Source organism: Palaemon carinicauda, chromosome 28, assembly GCF_036898095.1.
Source record: "Palaemon carinicauda isolate YSFRI2023 chromosome 28, ASM3689809v2, whole genome shotgun sequence".
Classification (NCBI taxonomy): Eukaryota; Metazoa; Arthropoda; class Malacostraca; order Decapoda; family Palaemonidae; genus Palaemon; species Palaemon carinicauda.
The window spans coordinates 943,872-963,871 of NC_090752.1; the positions used below are offsets into that span (position 1 = coordinate 943,872).

At 36.7% G+C, this 20,000-nt stretch overlaps 1 protein-coding gene across 1 annotated transcript in view; it reads right to left on the reverse strand.

The window, feature by feature from the left end:
• Positions 1–20,000, reverse strand: part of LOC137621417 (uncharacterized) — a 57,269-nt gene that overhangs the window by 20,752 nt on the left and 16,517 nt on the right. The window contains 11 exon segments of the mRNA XM_068351716.1: positions 238–368; positions 1,273–1,581; positions 2,405–2,571; positions 3,125–3,359; positions 4,180–4,313; positions 4,720–4,877; positions 6,699–6,853; positions 7,744–7,831; positions 8,768–8,931; positions 10,160–10,275; positions 15,517–15,601. Coding sequence (XP_068207817.1) covers positions 238–368; positions 1,273–1,581; positions 2,405–2,571; positions 3,125–3,359; positions 4,180–4,313; positions 4,720–4,877; positions 6,699–6,853; positions 7,744–7,831; positions 8,768–8,931; positions 10,160–10,275; positions 15,517–15,601 — 1,742 coding nt within the window.

Consider the following 20,000-nt stretch of genomic DNA (forward strand, 5'->3'; position numbering starts at 1 on the left):
ATATATACATACATACATACATATATATATATATATATACATATATATATATATAATATATATATATATATATATATATATATATGAATTATATATATGCAAGAATATTAAAATATTTTGGAGTTCTAAAAACATAAAACGCCCGCAAGAATTGAATCAAATATAAGTATTAGACTGAATCATAAATAATGATAAAAAAAAATAATAAAAAAAAATAAATCATACGAAATGAATTACCTCATGAGCAGGAACAAGGGCCAAATTACAAGTCTTGAACTCCGAAACAGCAGCGGTTCCTCCAGAAGGGCACAGCAACTTAAATTGATCCTCCTGTAGGCCTACAGCCCAAGAGGCCGAAGTGCTTCCACCTTTTAGAAGAGATAGGCTTATAGATATTGTTGACAAGGTTAAATTTATCAATTCGAGATGCTAATTGATACATGTTAAGGTCAAAGGTCACGACCGAGCAAAAGGTCGAGAAATATGATGCCGTGGCAGAGGTCTGCGCTCTACTAAGTGCCCCTCTAGTTAAATTTATCAATTTGAGACACCAATTAATATATTTTAAGGTCAAAGGTCAAGGTCGAGGAAAAGGTCGAAAAATAAGCTGCGGCGGCAGAGGTATGTGCTCTAATAAGTGACCCTCTATTTAAATTAATCAATTCAAGACACCAATTAATACATGTTAAGTTCAAAGGTCAAGGTCTAGCAAAAGGTCAAGAAATAAGCTGCCGTGGCAGAGGTATGCGCTCTACTGAGTGCCCCTCTAGTTAAATTTATCAGTTCAAGACACCAATCAATACTTGTCAAGTTCAAAGGTCAAGGTCGAGCAAAGGTCGAGAAATAAGCCGCCGTGGCAGAGGTATGCGCTCTAATGAGTGCCCCTCTATAGTCAATTTCTTTTAGCGATGCAGATTTGCACCGACTCGCAGCGGTGCCCTTTTAGCTCGGAAAAGTTTCCTGATTGCTGATTGGTTGGACGAGATAATTCTAACCAATCAGCGATCAGGAAAATTTTCCGAGCTAAAAGGGCAACGTTGCGAGTCGCTGCAAATCTGCCTCGATAAAAGAAATGGACTATAGTTAAATTTATCAATTCAAGAAACCAATTAACACATGTTAAGATCAAAGGTCAAAGTCAAGCAAAAGGTCAAGAAATAAGATGCCACGGCGGAGGTCTGCGCTCTACTGAGTGACCCTGTAGTTAAATTTATCAATTTGAGACGTAACTAATCCATGTTAAGGTTTAAGGTCAAGGTCGAGCAATCTTACCTGTCAAACTGGGCACAGTCGAATGCTTGACGAAAGCCACATCGCCTCCCCCATGAACTAGACACCTGAAGGCACCTTCGTAAGAGTAAAAGGGCTCTGCACTACTCCTGGCGCAGTGGTCCTTGCCTTCGCCCCTACAGAGGCGGCAGAGCTCCTCGGTGTAACTCTGCTGTTCGTTGTACGACCTAGACTTCCCGCCGGGGGCACAGGAGCCTCCGCTGAAGAACTCCGCCATTGCATTTATGTAGTTACAATGGGCTGGGTCTATGAGCAATTCTTCCATGAGCGTTGCTACTGGGATCTTCCATCCTGAGAGAAAAGAGATAGACATTTAAAGGTTTACAGGTCGCTCATGAATGGCAGTGATAAGAGACGGTGACATTGCTCTAGCAAGCAGAACAATGCCCTAGAGACTGATCACATATATGATCAGCGCCCAAGGCCCCTCTCCACCCAAGCTAGAACCAGGGAGGGCCAGGCAATGGCTGCTGATGACTCAACAGATGGACCTACAGGCTCCCCCAAACCTCCAAACCTTAGACCACAAGGATGGTAAGGTTGCAGCTACTAATGGCACTAACGAGTCTGAGCGGGACTCGAACCCCCGTCTGGTAAAGGCAAAGACGTTACCAATCAAGCCACAACAACTTATCACATTATATCAACAGACTCTACACTGTTAGAAATTTGCCGTAAAAAACTGTAAAAATCCTGGAATAAATATTGCTAGGTAGTTACCGTTTTAAAAACGGATATATTGACGTTAAGGAGTGATTTTACGGTCACCAACCCGTTATAGATAATAACAAAGTAGGGTAAAAATTACGGTCGCCTGTTCTTTATTGAAATACGGTTTCTTCTTCTTTGTCTGTATCTTTTCCCAAAACGTAATTTTTACCCTACAGTACTTTGTTATTATCTTCAACGGGTTGGTGACCTGGCAGTGAAAGTTCTTTCTTCAGACAACCTTTAGAATGATTATAACTCTCCCAGAAGGACAGAATCACTAACTACAATACCACATGCAATAAATGCACATTGTCTATGTTTACAATGTTTCCAGAAGGCTGGATCACCAGCTACAGTACCAATATCACCGAAAATCTAGAAAATTATAACAAACCAACATTACCTGCAGTCTTGCCAATGCCAGTGTGACACGAAGCTCTTCCTCGTAAGTGTGAGAATGACGTGATGTTCGACTCTGCCCTGATGACAGCCACGGCGTAATAGGATGAGGTCGGGGTCAAAGCTGTCTCGTCGTAGACCTCACTCAGGATTCGATCGAAGCCGAAATCTCTGTTTGGGGTTTGAAGGAGGTTAGGAGGGTTAGAGAAGTAGAGGTAATAATAATAATATTAATAATAATAATAATAATAATAATAATAATAATAATTAATATTATTAAAAGTACGTGGTCATTTCTAAGGAAATAGTGATTATGATCATAGTACTGATTATGATAATAATAATTATTATGTTTAATAAAAAGAAATTTGATAAAAGTAAATTTGATAATAATAATAATAATAATGATAATAATAATAATAATTATTATTATTATTATTATTATTAAATTCACCATAATGTTTAATAAAGAAATAATTATGATAAAAGTAAATTTGATGATAATAATAATGATAATAATAATAATAATAATAATAATATTATTTTTATTATTACCAAATTCACCATGTTTAATAAAAGTAAATTTAATAATAATAATAATAATAATAATAATAATAATAATAATAAATGAGGCAAATAGTTGAAATTTCAACCAAAAGATAATTCACGTAACGAATAATAACCTAATAACCATATCAATTAAATAAACAAAACAAACACTTACTTAGTAACCTGATAAACATCGGACCCATCCAATGTTAAGACGTCTGCCCGACCAAGGTAGACGTTCATGGAAGCTTGCAAAATATCCGCTTCAGACAAGTGGCAATTGACCCCAACGCTGCCAGTGTCCGTGTAAGCCGATAGAGCCCTGGCGAGGTCATTGCATTTCTCCTGTTCGTCTTTTGTCTGGACGCAGAAGGTGACGTATGACTTGGGGATGTAGCTCTTCGGGTCAACTGTCAGGAGAGAGGGAAAATATTGTTTTTGGTGGTCTCTTGCTTGAGTATAAGTACATATGATGAATGTATACAGACATATATATTTAAAAGCTATGTAACAATTGTATATATATATATATATATATATATATATATATATATATATATATATATATATATATATAAACACAATTAAGTCATACATTTTAATACATTTATGTCTGGATTCTCTTATCGACCTCGGGATCAGAGACCACTAAAAGACAATAGCTTCTGACAGGCTGGGAATCGAACCCTGGTTCAAGAAACTGAGGTCCCAATGACTTACGACCTCGGCCACAAAGAGAGAGGGGCTAAGTCAATGGAACATCAGTTTCTTGGGTATGGGTTCGATTCCCCGGCTGACCAGAAGCTGTTATCTTTGAGTTGATTCCCCCTTGGGTCTCTGATCCCGAGGTAGAGAGAATTCAGATACTAGTAGGAGTATAATATATGGCTTACATGTATATGAATATATATATATACACATATATATATATACATATATATGTATATATACATATATATATATGTTTATATATCTATAGTAAATATATATATATATATATATATATATATATATATATATATATATATATACACTATAGATATATAAACATATATATATATATATATATATATATATATATATATATATATCTAGATATATAATATATAATATATATATATTCATTTATATATATATACATATATATATATATATATATATATATATATATATATATATGTGTGTGTGTGTGTGTGTGTGTGTGTGTATGTGTGTGAGGAGAGTACTTACAATCGGCAGAAAGATCCAAGTATTTCGCGGGAGTCTTATTCGCCGTCATTTGCGTACTGCGGGGAAGGTCAAGGACGTCCTTCAAGGCAGCGGCGTGGGAGGTCATAGACTTGACCCATAAATTCCTCGTGGCCCTGGACAAAGAAATTATAAATATCACATCATATGGATAAATTCATCTTATGTTACATTACTTTGAAATAAAATATTGAATGTTTTATCTGAGATTATGGCGAAGCGGCTCTTCTTGGAGAAGGACATTCCAAACTCAAACCATTGTTCTCTAGTCTTGGGTAGTGCCATAGCCTATATACCATGGTCTTTCACTGTCTTGGGTTAGAGTTCTCTTGCTTGAGGGTACACTCGGGCAACTCTTCTGTTTTTAAAATATTTTATTTTTTCTTGTTTCCTTTCCCCACTGGGCTATTTTTCCCTGCTAGGGTCCCTGGGCTTATAGCATCCTGCTTTTCCAAATAGGGTTTTAGCATAGCTAGTAATAATAATAATAATAATAATAATAATTTATCAAGATCAACTTACTTGCAATTCGGGTCCGAACACGCTGGAGTGAGAATTACTGGAAGGGGTCTTCGCCCCCAGTCACAAGGCTCCCCGTCGTCTGTGGTCTTTCCCCCGAGGGGCACAATGGGACTATCCTTACCCTTGCAGAAGTGGAAGAGGTTTTCTACGTCTGGATTCTGCCGAACAGAAAATGGCGTCACAATTCGAACAAGTAGATATCTATGCTGATTGAGTCATTAGCAGAGAAACCTACTTGTTGAGGATGGATGAGGGGGAGGGAATTTGGAGGGTTTGGGAGGAGCCTGTTAGGAGGAGGAGATGAAGAGAGCGGCAGAAAACTAAATGGCGAGATAAGATGAAGGATGATATGGACAGAAGAGGTTTGGTGGAAGAGCATGCCTTTGATAGAAGGGAGTGAGAAGGGCTTGGGAGGAACCAGCAAGGAAGAGATCGAGAGGGAGACAGAGAACTAAATGGCGAGATAAGGTGAAGGATGATATGGAGCGAAGAGGTTTGGTGGAAGAGCATGCCTTTGACAGGATGCATTGGAGAGGGCACATCAGGCAACCGTCCCCTTAATGTAGGGACAGCAGTGGGTTGATAATCCAAAATCTACGTATTAAGACTTATAGGCTTTGGATTAGATTGATGCATTTGGGCTAGGAGACCCATACTAGGGCCTGGGAGCCCATTCTGCACCCATATGTAACAGTGGGGAAACCCTGCAGTTGTGGTAGTAGAGGGGTTACGTGACAGGATAGCAAGATAGTAAGAGAGAAAGCAGGATTGGAGGTATATTAGAAGACTATAATGTGGGTGCAAAGATCTACCGAGGTGCACTCACAGCGCTAACCCTCTACAGGATATGGGATTTGGTATATATAGTAATCTGATATTATGCTTGAAGGAAAAGCAAGTTATACGTTATACTGTAATCTAGAATATTTCGAAGATCCTCTGCTCTTCCCTCCTTAACTTGGTCCCGATTCATATTAGCGTATTTCTAGAGCCGTAATATGAGAGGACATGTATGAAACATAACGTAAAGTAACCCTTGCAGTAGTTGTGAATGAAGTCTTAGACTAGAATTGACCTGAAAGTTTAGCATGTACTGTACTAGGTTTCATAAGGCTCTAAAGCGTAGCCTACAGGAATAAGAACAAGAAAAATCTATAAAATCAATGAAATTTACAAAAAATTTATTACAAATCTGTTTATTTTGGCTGATAAGATTTAGATTGAACGCATATCCTTTGCTAAAAGAGCGGGTTTTAGTAGTCTAGAGTCTAGAAACTATCAACCTAATCGTGACAGGACTCCTTGCTGCTGGGAGGAAGGACGCTGGTGACTGATACAACACATGAACATACGCTACTGGGGTCTAAAACGATGTCAGGCAGGGCAGCCGATCGGGACTACGGTCTACCCCAAAGCCAAAGCAAAGTCCTTCAAAATGAAGACAACCGTTCTTACCCAAGACAAAAATTGGAAAAAAGCACGTTAATAGAACTTCAAAAGTTCAAACTTGCAGCAGATGTTTTTATGTTGAACAGGCTGACATAAGTCTTTTTACAGTTTATATATGAAATATCTGTTTTGATGTTACTGTTTTTTTAAATATTTTATTACTTGTTAATTATTTCTCATATCGTTTATCTATTTCTGTATTTTCTTTCCTCACTGAGGTATTTTTGCCTGTTGGAGCCCTTGGGCTTATAGCATCTTGCTTTTCCAACAAGGGTTGTAACTTAGATGATAATAATAATAATAATAATAATAATTATAACAGAAGAAATAATAATAATAATAATAATAATAATTTTAATAATAATAATAATAATAATAATTATAACAGAAGAAATAATAATAATAATAATAATAATAATAATAATAATAATAATAATGATAATAATAATAATAATAATAACAGAAGAAGTCTAGACTACCAAACCAAGTACATATGTAACGGATTTCAGCCATCCACTAAACGAGCTTACCTTAGCCCTGGCTGCTTTGAAGTCCACATCAGAGACGAAGGCAGCATCAGCTGCGTGATCGAGGAGACATTGGAGCGCACCTGACCCAGCATAAGGGTCTTCTAGGTCACAGTTCTTTCTGACACAGAGGCTGCAGAGCTGAGGGTGATCTCGTTCTGTTTAGGGAATATTGTTGGGTTAGGTTAGGTTAGATTCTTCTTGGATTATTTTCTGTTGGGATATTTTTGGGAAAGGTTAGGTTAGATTCTTTTTGGTTTATTTTCTGTTGGGATATTGTTGGGTTGGGTTAGGTTAGGTTAGGTAAGATTCTTTTCTGTTTATTTTCTGTTGGGATATTGATGGGTTAGGTTAGGTTAGGTTCTTCTCGGTTTATTTTCTGTTGGGACATTGTTGGGTTGGGTTAAGTTAGGTTCTTCTTGGTTTATTTTCTTTTGGGATATTGCTGGGTTAGGTTAGGTTAGGTCAGGTTCTTCACGGTTTATTTTCTGTTGGGATATTGTTGGGTTGGGTTAAGTTAGGTTAGGTTCTTCTCAGTTTATTTTCTGTGGGGATTTGCATCAAGCAATTGCTAGCTAACGTGGAGGCTGTGTTTATCATGAGCAACAGATCAAATAGGAATATATTGTAGGAAAGTACAAGAATAGATATCTATTCTTGTACCCTACAGTGATTGTAACTGTAGGCAGAGATAAATGATCTAGATTCTAGAACAAAACTGATAAATCAAGAGTGATTCGTATTCACAATAAGTTTTAGAATTCACACAAAGAAAAAGTTTTCTTTCTACAGAGTACTTTTCCACACAAAAGGTTGTCAAAACAATATTTATTACCAGATCCTGAAACTTTCCACACACGGATTGTCAAAACAAGATCTATTACTAGATTGGAAAGAAACACCAGATATTGAGCAGAAAGACCTCACAGTGGAGGACATCAGAGACAGAAGAAATTGGAAACGGAGATGAAAAAGAAGAAGAAGAAGAAGAAATGGGAATAAATTACTATAACAGTACACATGAAAATCAGAGAGAGAAAATACTTACTTAGCTGCCGATCTGTGATTGGATCAGGAGACCAGGCCCCTGGTATGCAGGCACTTTCCCAGGCTTCACTCAAGGATATTATTAGTCTCTGAAGTAAAAAACAAACAAAGGAAAGTGTAAATAGAGGAGAGTAAAACATTTTACAGTTATTCTTGCATGTGTTCCACTGACTGGACTTACTAGATCTATAAATACTATATCCTAGGTAACATATAACTGTTATTATATAAAAAGTGCAATTTTAAGACTGGCAAATACTCCACTAATTGGACTTAAAGGATTGATAAAATACTATATCCTAGGTGACATTTATTTGTTATTATATATCAAGTGCAATTTGAAGACTGACAAATACTCCACTAAGTGGACTTACTGGACTGATAAAATGCTATATCCTAGGTCACATATATTTGTTATTATATATGAAGTGCAGTTTGAAGACTGGCAAATGCTCCAGTAACTGGACTTAAAGGATTCATAAAATGCCATATCCTAGGTGACATAACTGTTGTTAAATATCAAGTACAGTTTGAAGACTTGCAAATGCTCCACTAGCTGGACTTACTGGATTGATAAAATACTATATTCTAGGTGACATATATTTATCATTATATATAAAGTGCAAATTGAAGACTGGCAAATGCTCCACTAACTGGACTTGAAAGATTCATAAAATGCCATATCCTAGGTGACATATAACTTATTAAATATCAAGTACAATTTGAAGACTGGAAAATGCTCCACTATCTGGACTCACTTACATGTTGAACACTCAAAGAAAGGAAGTTGGAAGTGGCAGAAATGAGGATGTTAAAATGGATGTACGGAGTCAAGAAAAGTGACAAGATGAAAAAGGATTATATTAGAATTTAGATGGACAGTCAAAGTAGAAGTGTCTTAAACAATTCAGCAAAGATAATTACATTGGTTTTGGGCATTCCCTCAGTGCTTAAAAATGCAAAAGTTGGTAAGGTAACATCAAAGATATATTACTAAACTCCCAGTCCAATGAATCGTCTCTCACCTGTATGTCCCCTGTAGGGTAAGCGGTCTCCAGAGTGGTTGGAGTATACAGAGCTCTGGGGAAGAATTTCTCCCTGTTGAATCCAGGATGACACAATGTCTTCGGTCTGGTGTTGGAGGCGTTGTGCACAAGGAGGTGAACTGCTCGTATTTCCTTCCCAGTTGCTAAGTCGAGAGATTGAGACAATGTTTGGTTTACAGATTTTGTGAAAGTTCAAAGAGATTGAGACAGAATGTTTGGTTTACAGATTCTGTGAAAGTTCAAAGAGATTGGGTAGCAAGATGCAAGAAAGGGAGTGGGGAAAAGGATTCGGGAAAAGGACTGAGAAAAAGGATTCGGGAAAAGGACTGAGAAAAAGGATTGGGAAAAGGATTGGGGAAAATTATTTGGGAAAGGATTGTGGAAAAGGATTGAGAAAAGGATTGAGGAAATGGATTGGGGAAAAGGATTGGGAGTAAAGGACTGGGGAAAAGGAGTGGAGTTGATGGCTGAAAATTGTGTGCAGCTAAAATTTTAAGGTAGTAGGGATAATCATAAGTAGTGATTCCATTGGGATAGACTGAAAAGTCTAAGACTTGAAGGCAGGAAGGGTAAGTATAGATAGCAATGCCATTAGGAAAGATTGAAAATTCTAATATTTCAGAGCACTTGAAAACTTATGAAATATTAATATTTCAGTTTCTGAAAATTATAACTGAATTTTGAATATGTTAATATTTCAGAACTCTTGGAAACCTATGAAATGTTAATACCTAAGAGTGATTAAAAACTTACGATAAATAGTAAAAATTTCAATTGTAAATATACTATATGTAAAATAAAAAAAAATATGTAAATATACTATGATGTATGTATTTTATAAACTGTAAGATTATAAATGTGTATTTCATAATAAAAGATAAGAAAAAAAATTAATATCTCCGAGTTTTTTAAGACTATAATAGAAATTATAATTGAATACTTTTGTTCCAATAACTTTACACAAAAACTACTATACCGATTTTGACCAAAATTGGTATTCATGTTGGGTATGCCCCAAGGATGAATCTGTAATATTTTTGATAAAGTACATCAAAGTACAATTACGCAGCAGTACTTTGAAAATAACCGCAATGTTAAATGGTAAAAAATTGTTAGTTTATTTTTTGTTTGTGAATAACATTACGCAAAAACTACTGAACCAACTTCAATGAAACTTGGTTGACATGTAGGGTATGACCCAAGGATGAATACAATATATTTTGAAGAAAATACATCGAAGTACAAGCAAGCAATGGAGCTAAGAGCAAAATAAAACTGCTTGGCGTGGCGAAGGCATGCTCTCTACTGAGTGCCCCTCTAGTTTATGCATGTTTTCAACCTGTTAATTATCTCAGTTTACTGTTTACTTACAGAATTCCAGCGGGGCTTCAAATTTCGTTTTGGAGAGGGCTGCCATTTTCTGGTCCTCGGCTTCAAAGTATCCAAAAGCCGCTTTACCTTTTTCTAGCTTTTTTAAGCAATCCACCCTGGAAGATATAAACGTATATAATCTTAAGTCTTTCAATAAGAACAATGTCTTCTATATAATAAAAGGTAAGTGTTATATATATATATATATATATATATATATATATATACAGTGAACCCTCGCTACTTCGCGGTTCGACAATCGCGGATTCACCACTTCGCGGGGTTTTCCCATAACCCATATATATATACATATCGCGGATTTTCCGGAAAATTCGAAAATACCGCGAAATCTGAAGATAACCAAATACGATATTTTGTTACCTGTAATTCCATTAATACTGTAATTATAGTAATATCTGCTCTTACTGATTGTTCATTGCATTACATATGATATATAATTCAGCACAGAAAGAAATAAAACACGAAAAGAGAATGTGATCATACGATAATTCAGTACGTAGTAAAATTAAATCGAACATGAAACGCAAATCAGATGCAGTCATACCATATTAGAATGGTGTGTACTGTAATGGATGTGCTTCTTTTCCATGAATCTTTTGTATGTATACGTACGTAGTACAGTACTGCATCCAATAATATTCTTTGTTGCAAAAATCACATTTCGAATAAGTACTGTAAGCGTACGAGAGAGAGAGAGAGAGAAAGAGAGAGAGAGAGAGAGAGAGAGAGGCGTAAAATAGCGTACGTACGTAAATTTTTATTATTATTGTTATTATTATTATTATTGTTGTTGTTGTTAATAAAATTATTATTGTTATTATTATTAATCATTATTATTATTATTATTACTGTACAGTATTATTATCATTATTTATTATTATTACGGTATTGTACTTAATCTACGTACGTTCAGTGTGCGCGGGACATCTTCTATGAGTAATCAACGCACCATAGTACTGTATAAGACGGGTTGTGATTGGTTCAAGCGCTGATAGATGACGAATCAAAACTCAAGTTTTGTTATCTAGCCTGTGATTGGTGTTTGGCCCGCATCTCCAACCCGCAGCATCAGAGTTCTCGCGGGACTGCATCGTTCACTTTCTCTTTCCGCGTATTGCTGAGTAGACGTTCTTAAGTTTGTGAAGTTGAATCTGTGCTGTGTGCGACTGTTTTAAGTTGAACTTTTTGTTGAACTTTCTGTTACAATGGCTCCCAAGCGTTCTGCTTCTAGTAAGGCTGGTAGTGAGCCTAAACGCCACCGAAGAATGATGACGATAGCTGAGAAGGTTACGCTTCTCGACATGTTAAAAGATGGTAGAAGTTACGCGGCCGCCGGCCGCCATTTTGGCATCAACGAATCCACCGTTCGCTACATCAGGAAGGACGAGGCGAACATTAGAAAGACTGCTGCAATCACCTTTAGCAGATCAGCGAAGCGAGTCGTTACAACGCGTAATAAAACGATCGTACGCATGGAAGGTGCTTTAGCTGTGTGGATTGCCGACTGTCGGAAGAAGAACATAGCGTTGGATACGAACACCATCCGAACAAAGGCTTTGAGCTTGTATGAGAATTTTGCGGCAAAGGAACCTCATGACGACGATGGCGACCATGCTGAAGAAGATGATGATGTAGATGATCCTCAACCAGGGACCTCCACTGATTCCCAGCGTCAGAAACAACGTTTTTCCGCCAGCAAAGGATGGTTCGCGAAGTTTCAGAAACGCTTCGCCCTGAAAAGCGTTTCCCTGCATGGGGAGTCTGCTTCCGCTGACACTGCCGCTGCTGAAACTTACGTGAACCAGACTTTCAAGAACATTATCGCTGAAGGTGGATACAAGCCGGAACAAGTGTTTAATATGGATGAAACCGGCTTGTTTTGGAAGAGAATGCCGTCGCGAACTTTCCTGTTCAAAGAGGAAGCCAAAGCCTCTGGCTTTAAGGCATTCAAGGATCGCGTTACCCTCGTGATGTGTGGCAATGCTGCTGGATTTTTGTTAAAGCCGGGGCTTATTTATAAGTCGAAAAATCCTCGCGCTTTGAAAAACAAAAATAAGAATCTCCTTCCCGTGTACTGGATGCATAATCAAAAGGCATGGATTACGAAGATGCTGACCTCCAACTGGTTCCACCAGTGTTTCATCCCGCAAGTCCATGAATATCTCTTAGAGAAGGGCTTGCCATTCAAGATCCTTCTCCTTATGGATAACGCTGGTGGACACGCAACTGACCTGTCGCGTGAGGGCGTTCAGGTTGAGTTCCTGCCACCCAACACCACGTCATTGATTCAACCAATGGACCAGGGGGTTATCAGGGCGTTCAAGGCCCTCTACACGAAGAATACCTTGGCGGACCTCGTTGCGTGTGTGGATGCTGCCCAAGATGACGAGGATGAAGACTTCAACTTGAAGGCGTACTGGCGGCAGTACACCATAGCCACGTGCCTGCAGAATATTCAAAAGGCACTTCAAGAGATGAAACCTGCAACTGTAAATGCGAGCTGGAAGAAGCTGTGGCCCGATATTGTTTACGACGACAAGGGATTTACTCCGTCGGAAATCCAACACTCTGCAATACGGAAATCTGTGCAGTTGGCTGCCATAATTGGGGGTGACGGGTTTGGCGACATGACGACTGAAGACGTCGACGAGTTGTTGGACTGCCATTCCCAGCCCCTAACTGACGCAGATCTCGAAGACCTGACGAAATCGGCAAGTGAGGAAGAGAGTGAGGGTACCCAGGAAGAGACCCAAGAAAATGTAGAAGAAACGGGCTTAACATTAGAACGGCTCGCCAAGTTCTGCAACCATATGAAGGAGGCGAAAGAAATGTTGCAAGAGTGGGACGAGGATATGGTTCGCGCGATGCAATTCTGCAACAAGGTCGATGACATCACGACTCCCTACAGGATGCTCTTGGATCGAAAAAAGAAGCAGCGGCAACAACTTCCGATCACAATGTTTTTTCAGCCTCGCAAAAAAGAGCCAGTTCCTCCTGCTAGTACGCCTTCGGAAGAAATTGAAGAAGTTGAAGAGGTGTCCCAGGAAAAGACACCTCCGTCTGAAGAGACGTAAAATACTATCATTGACTGCACAGTAGAACACATCATCAGCTTCATCATCATCATTTCTACTGTGCAGCAAATTCATCGCCATCGTCATTCAAGTTTTTCTGGAACTTCTTTCGTGGTGAGTACAGTAACAATCTTTATTTTTTACTTTAACCTGTTTTATAGTTTACTGTAGTACTGTACGTACTGTATGCATTAAGTTAAAGGGAAGGTTTTAAAAGTCTACATGTTGTAACCTATCATATTTTTTTTGTTTAAAATTTACATTTACGTACGTACAGTAAAACAATCTCTCTCTCTCTCTCTCTCTCTCCTCTCTCTCTCTCTCTCTCTCTCTCTCTCTCTCTCTCTCTCTCTCTCTCTCTCTCAAATTGTTTTCCTGCTTTGCTACGTACAAGTACTGTATAATTTATATTTGTAAGGTAACATATTTTGTAAATGCTTTGTACTGTAAATACTGTATGTACTGTATCATTATTTATCACTATCATCATGCGTGTTAAATGCCTTGTTTGTTCTGAGCGTGGTTGTTTACTGAGCGTACACGCCGTCGTTTCAGGCGGCGTCATAAAGAAAAAGATTTCATTTGGAAGTCCTAAGAAAAATACGTAAACTAAAACATTGGTAATAAAAAAATCAACATACAGTACTGTATAATCAATATAATCGATGCAAAAACTAACCATACGTACATATATGTGTACACTAAATGAGTTTGTTTCTTCATTATGATCAGAGATGAACGTAAACAAAACATTGGTTGCCATTTTTTATCGTGCTTTTTAGGTGTTTAGGAAACACATGATATAAAATCGCCTTTAATATTTGTGCCTGTTTTAGTTTAGGGTGCTGTAGTACATGCATTAAGTGTTCTGTACATTACAGGGTGTAAAGGGTGGTTTGTTAACAGTACTACGTACAAGGGAAGGTTTTAAAAGTCCGAATATACATGTTAAATAAATAGGTAAATATGCTGTCACTACTTCGCGGATTTTCACCTATCGCGCCCGCGTCTGGAACCTATCTACCGCGATAAACGAGGGTTCACTGTATATATAAATATAGATATATAGATATAGATATATATATATATATATATATATATATATATATATATACATATATACATATATATATATATATATATATATATATATATATATATATATATATATATATATATATATATGTATATATATATATATATATATATATATATATATACATACATACAAATATATATACATATATACATATATATACAGTATATATATATATATATATATATATATATATATATATGTATGTATATATATATATATATTTCTTTCCGGTCACGCTCAGTGTCATGGCCACGCGTATATGTACCATGTCTTTCCCCGTCGCTCGGGTAGGGGCAGAAGGAGTAGTCATACCCTGGTGAGAGTGGTTGTAGCTAGGAAAGGGGGAATGGGTGTAAATAGTTGAAGCTGTGTGCATATCTATCTGAATAATTAGCCGTCATTTTTGACGGGTTTGACGGGTTCCAGACACTAGTACTGCATTATTATACTAGTGTGCGCGACCCGTCAAAAAATGGTGGCTAAATATTTAGATAGATATAAGCACACAGATCCAACCTTTTTCCCACTTCCCCTTTCAAAGGTACAACCCCTCTCACCAGGGTATGCCCTACCCAAGAGACTGAGAGAAACCGAGGAGTTATACGTCTGGCTATGCCACTTCGCGTGACCGGAAATAAATAAATGAATATATTCGTATACACAGCCAGACACTTTACTCAGTTATATAGGAGAGGATGAAATAGCACGAAATTACATATAATTTAAAATTTTCACATACTGAATAGTTTTTCTTATTATTATCTATCTGGACAAGATTTGAAAACAAAGTCCTCAGAAGAATAATGGGAGTTGAATGGCTGGACAGGATTAGAAATGAGATATAATAATTACTCTAGTGCCATATGTGGATGAGATCAAGGTGAGGGGTAGATGGAGATGGTTTGGTCATGCTCTTTGCACTCCCCAAAAGATATTAGCCCAACAAACTTTCAACTGGGCTCCACAAGGCATTAGAAGAGTTGGAAGATTCAGGGTTACATGGCTGACGACTATGAAGTAGGAGATGCTGAATGGAGAAGTATTGATTTAAAAGCTCAAGATAGAGACTACTCGCGGAATCTAACCGAGGCTATTGACGTCAATATGCGTAGGAGGAGATGATGATGATGATGAAAAAAGGAAAAATATAGTAAATATACTACCTATCCCTTGTCGGCACACAGTCCAGGATCCCTCCACTGTTTTGTCGTAATTCGAGGCAATCGACGTCCGATCCAACACATATTTCTGGAAAAGAAAAACAAAGAAAAGAACTAGAGAGTTATTGGGGTCTTTGGCCAGATAGTACTTATACTACTACTACTACTACTACTACTACTACTACTACTACTACTACTACTATTATTATTATTTTTATTATTATTATTACTTGCTAAGCTACAATCCTAATTGGAAAAGCAGGATTCTATAAGCCCAAGGGCTCCAACAAGGAAAATACCCCAGTGAGGAAAGGAAATAAGGAAAAACTACAAGGGAAGTTTAAGAACAATAATAACATTAAAATAAATCTTTCATGGATAAATTATAAAAATCTAGAAATAATAAGAGGATAAAAACTTCAAAATAACAAGAGGAAGCAAAACCGGATAGAATAGTGTGCCAGAGTGTACCTTCAAGCAAGAGATCTCTAACCCAAGACAGTGGAAGACCACGGTACAGAGGCTATGGCACTATCCAAGACTAGAGAACAATGGTTGGATCATTTTCTGGTTACGGCTCATTTCTTCTTTGCCTACTCGAGTGTACCTTCAAGCAAGATATCTCTAACCCAAGACAGTGGAAGACCATGGTACAGAAGCTGGGGCACTATCCAAGACTAGAGAACAATGGTTAGATCATTTTCTGGTTACGGCTCACTTCTTATTTGCCTACTCATACAACGAATAGTTTAAATGTGTCTAGTTCCAGTTCCTGATTCATCTGAATAGTTACTCACCAGAACGTCAGCCGGGCAAGACCGACGCCTCACTGCGGTGCCCAAACACAGCAGTGGCCTCCCCAGTAAACAGCTTAAACTCACTGTCCTGGTCTGGGATCGATCTGCTGCCATATGAACGTTAGGCGAACACGTTCCCACTATACTAGCCAGGCGGTTTGCCCTATTCCATGCACTCAAGAACTGTAATTGTTCTTTTCCTACTTTCCACTTGGTAAGGGTAGAAGAAACTATTCAGTCTTGGGTAGTGTCAACCTCTGTATCATGGTTTTTCACTGTCCTGGGATAGAATTTTTTTCCTTAAGTGTAAACTCAGACACACTATTCTATATGATTCCTCATATATATATATATATATATATATAATATATATATATATATATATATATATATATATATATATATATATATATATATATATATATAATATATATATATATATATATATGTGTGTGTGTGTGTGTGTGTTCTCCTCGTGCGTATACATGTGTGTGACAGAAAGTAATAGAATCATCATGAAAGTATGATTTAAGTAAATCAATTGTGGTAACATAAGTGCAGAAGTACTATTTTAGCAATAAGCTGCTGTGCTTTGTAGGCTGATAACATTGTATTGAGAAATTTCACAATTAGTTACAGTTTCCCCATAAAACAGGTATGTATTTTCATTTTCTATTAAGTTGTTGATTACCATTTTCTTTTTATTCTAGGATGAACTATTTTAAATAGATTTCCATCGATGCTAGAAATGGTAGTTTCCAACACATTCTTGTTAATCCTAACGATATTTTTTGAGATGGATAAAGTTATAATTTTACCACTACATTAAGCAACTATCTATAATTTTCGTTTCAATATTTATGGAATGCATTTAACCATTATAAAAATCAAAAGACCCGAAATAGCAGTGGGACGTAATTCTAATCGACCAATCACCCCTTCTACCCTGAAAGGCTCCAATAATAAATAACCAAGACACAAGTAATCTTTATTACCTCCGCCAACGAAGTTGGAAGGATTCTATATAGGTTTTAACCCCTTTTTGTGCGTTTGTGTGTGTGTGTGTGTGTGTGTGTGTTGTTTGTGAACAGCTTCCTGGCCACAATCTTAATCGTAGAGTAATGAAACTTGCAGGGATTAACTGTTATGCAAAAAGCTGGAAATGATTAAATATTGGATGATCATGGTCAAAGATCAAGGTCACGGTCAAGAAAAATGTCCCATTTCACGTAATCAGCCATAAGTTTGGATAGTTGTCACAGAGACTTCAAACTTGATTCATATTTGAGTGAATGAAAATCCACGCCAATTAATACATGTTAAGGTCGAGGTCAAGGTCAAGGTCGAGCAAAACGTCAGGAAATAAGAAGTGGCAGCGGAGGTCTGCGCTCTACTGAGTGCCCCTCTAGTTCCATTTTGGTTTCAAAGGATGCCCTTCAGTTGCAAAATGCAATATGCACTTGGACAAGATGAAAGCAAAAATAGCAAACACAGGGGTCAAGTGGTCATCTTAAAACACTGGTCGCAGCAAATATACTTAGGTAACAGTCACAGAGAACCGGGTGAAGTGTTTTTGCCGGTGTGACGGTCTGAACGATCCCCCGGTCTCAGAATTCTCCTTGACATTGTATAATGGTTCTTTTCTACCATTAGCTCGCTTCGCTCGCATGAAAATATAACATCAAGCTCGTATGTACTGGCAAGCGGTAAAGTTGAGCTGCGCACGCTAACATTACAGAAAAATAAAACATCAACCTCGTATGCACTGTCAAACGGTAATGTTCGCGCCATGCGCAGATTATCAAGGAGAATTCTGAGGACCGGGGGGATCGTTCAGACCCGTCACACCGGCACTTCACCATAAAATATTTCTACATTATAACCAAACTTTATTGATGAGTTTCATTGAATTATACATAAAACTGAATTAAGGTGGACTGTCATATATATATATACATATATATATATATATATATATACACATATATATATACTGTATACACATATATATACATATATATATATATATATACGTATATATACATATATAAATACTATATATATATATATATATATATGCTGTAGTTATGTATGTTATATACATGGATGCATAGATACAAAATAATATTATATATACATATACATATATATATGTATATATACATATATAAATATATATATATATATATAAAATATATATATATATATATATATATATATATAATATTATCTATATCTACGTAAATATTTATGTATGTATGTATGTATATTCATATTTGCAAAGATACAAAATCTAAACATTTCCAGCTTTCAACATAAAAGTTTAATCCCTACAAGTTTCATTACTCTACGATTAAAATTGTGGCCAGGAAGCTGTTCACAAACAAACAAAATCACAAACACACAAACAGGGGTGAAAACATAACCTCCTTCCAACTTCGTTGTCGGAGATAATAAAACAATATCCAACCATAAAAAAACTTTGAAATAAGAAAATGAGACATTTCTTAAATACAAAAAAAATAATTCAGTTATTAAATATGATTTATTTCAAATGCTTTCCTAACTAACGACTCAACTCATCCCCACGTACATATAAATAAAAATAATTCAGTTATTAAATATGATTTATTTCAAATGCTTTCCTGACCATCCCCATTAAATATAAATAAAAAATATTCAGTTATTCAATATGATTTATTTCAAATGCTTTCCTAACTAACGACTCAACTCATCCCCACGGTACATATAAATAAAAATAATTCAGTTATTAAATATGATTTAATTTCAAATGCTTTCCTGACCATCCCCATTAAATATAAATAAAAATAATTCAGTTATTAAATATGATTTATTTCAAATGCTTTCCTAACTAACGACTCAACTCATCCCCACGTACGAACAAACGGACATATCCAATTGTTAGGCAATTTCAGACCTTTATGGGACCTGAAGAGCCTGGCTAGTTACATGTGACTTATTCTACTGTAACAAATTGCATTCACGCGGCCTCAGGCGTTGATTTGAATGTACTTGACTGGGTTAACAGGGGGGGAATAAATGTTTGTCCTCTGCTTCGAACATCTGGGGAGTTATTAGCTGCAAGGTCGCTTGTAACATCTGCCTCATGACAGATGTTTTTTGTTGTTTGATTTTCGTTTAAAGGTTTAAAAGGCTGCTCATGAATGGTAGAGGTAAGGGACGGTGACATTGATGACATGTTTTTTTGTTTGATTTTTGTTTAATGGTTTAAAGGCTGCTCATGAATGGCAGAGGGTAAGGCACAGTGACATTGATGACATGTTTTTTTTTTTTTTTCTTTTTGTTTGATTTCCGTTTAATGGTTTAAAGGTCGCTCATGAATGGCAGAGGCAAGGGACAGTGACATTACCCTATCAAGCAGGACAATGCCCTAGAGACTGACCATATTATTATTATTATTATCATTATTTATTACTTGTTAAGCTACAACCCTAGTTGGAAAATAGAGACTGGCCATATTATTTATTATTATTATTATTATTACTTGTTAAGCTACAACCCTAGTTGGAAAACAGGATGCTAATAAGCCCAAGGGACTCTAACAGGGAAATTAACCCAGTGAGGAAAGGAAACAAGGAAAAAACAAAAATATTTCAAGGACAGTAACAGCATTCAAATAAATATTTCCTACATAAACTATAAAAACTT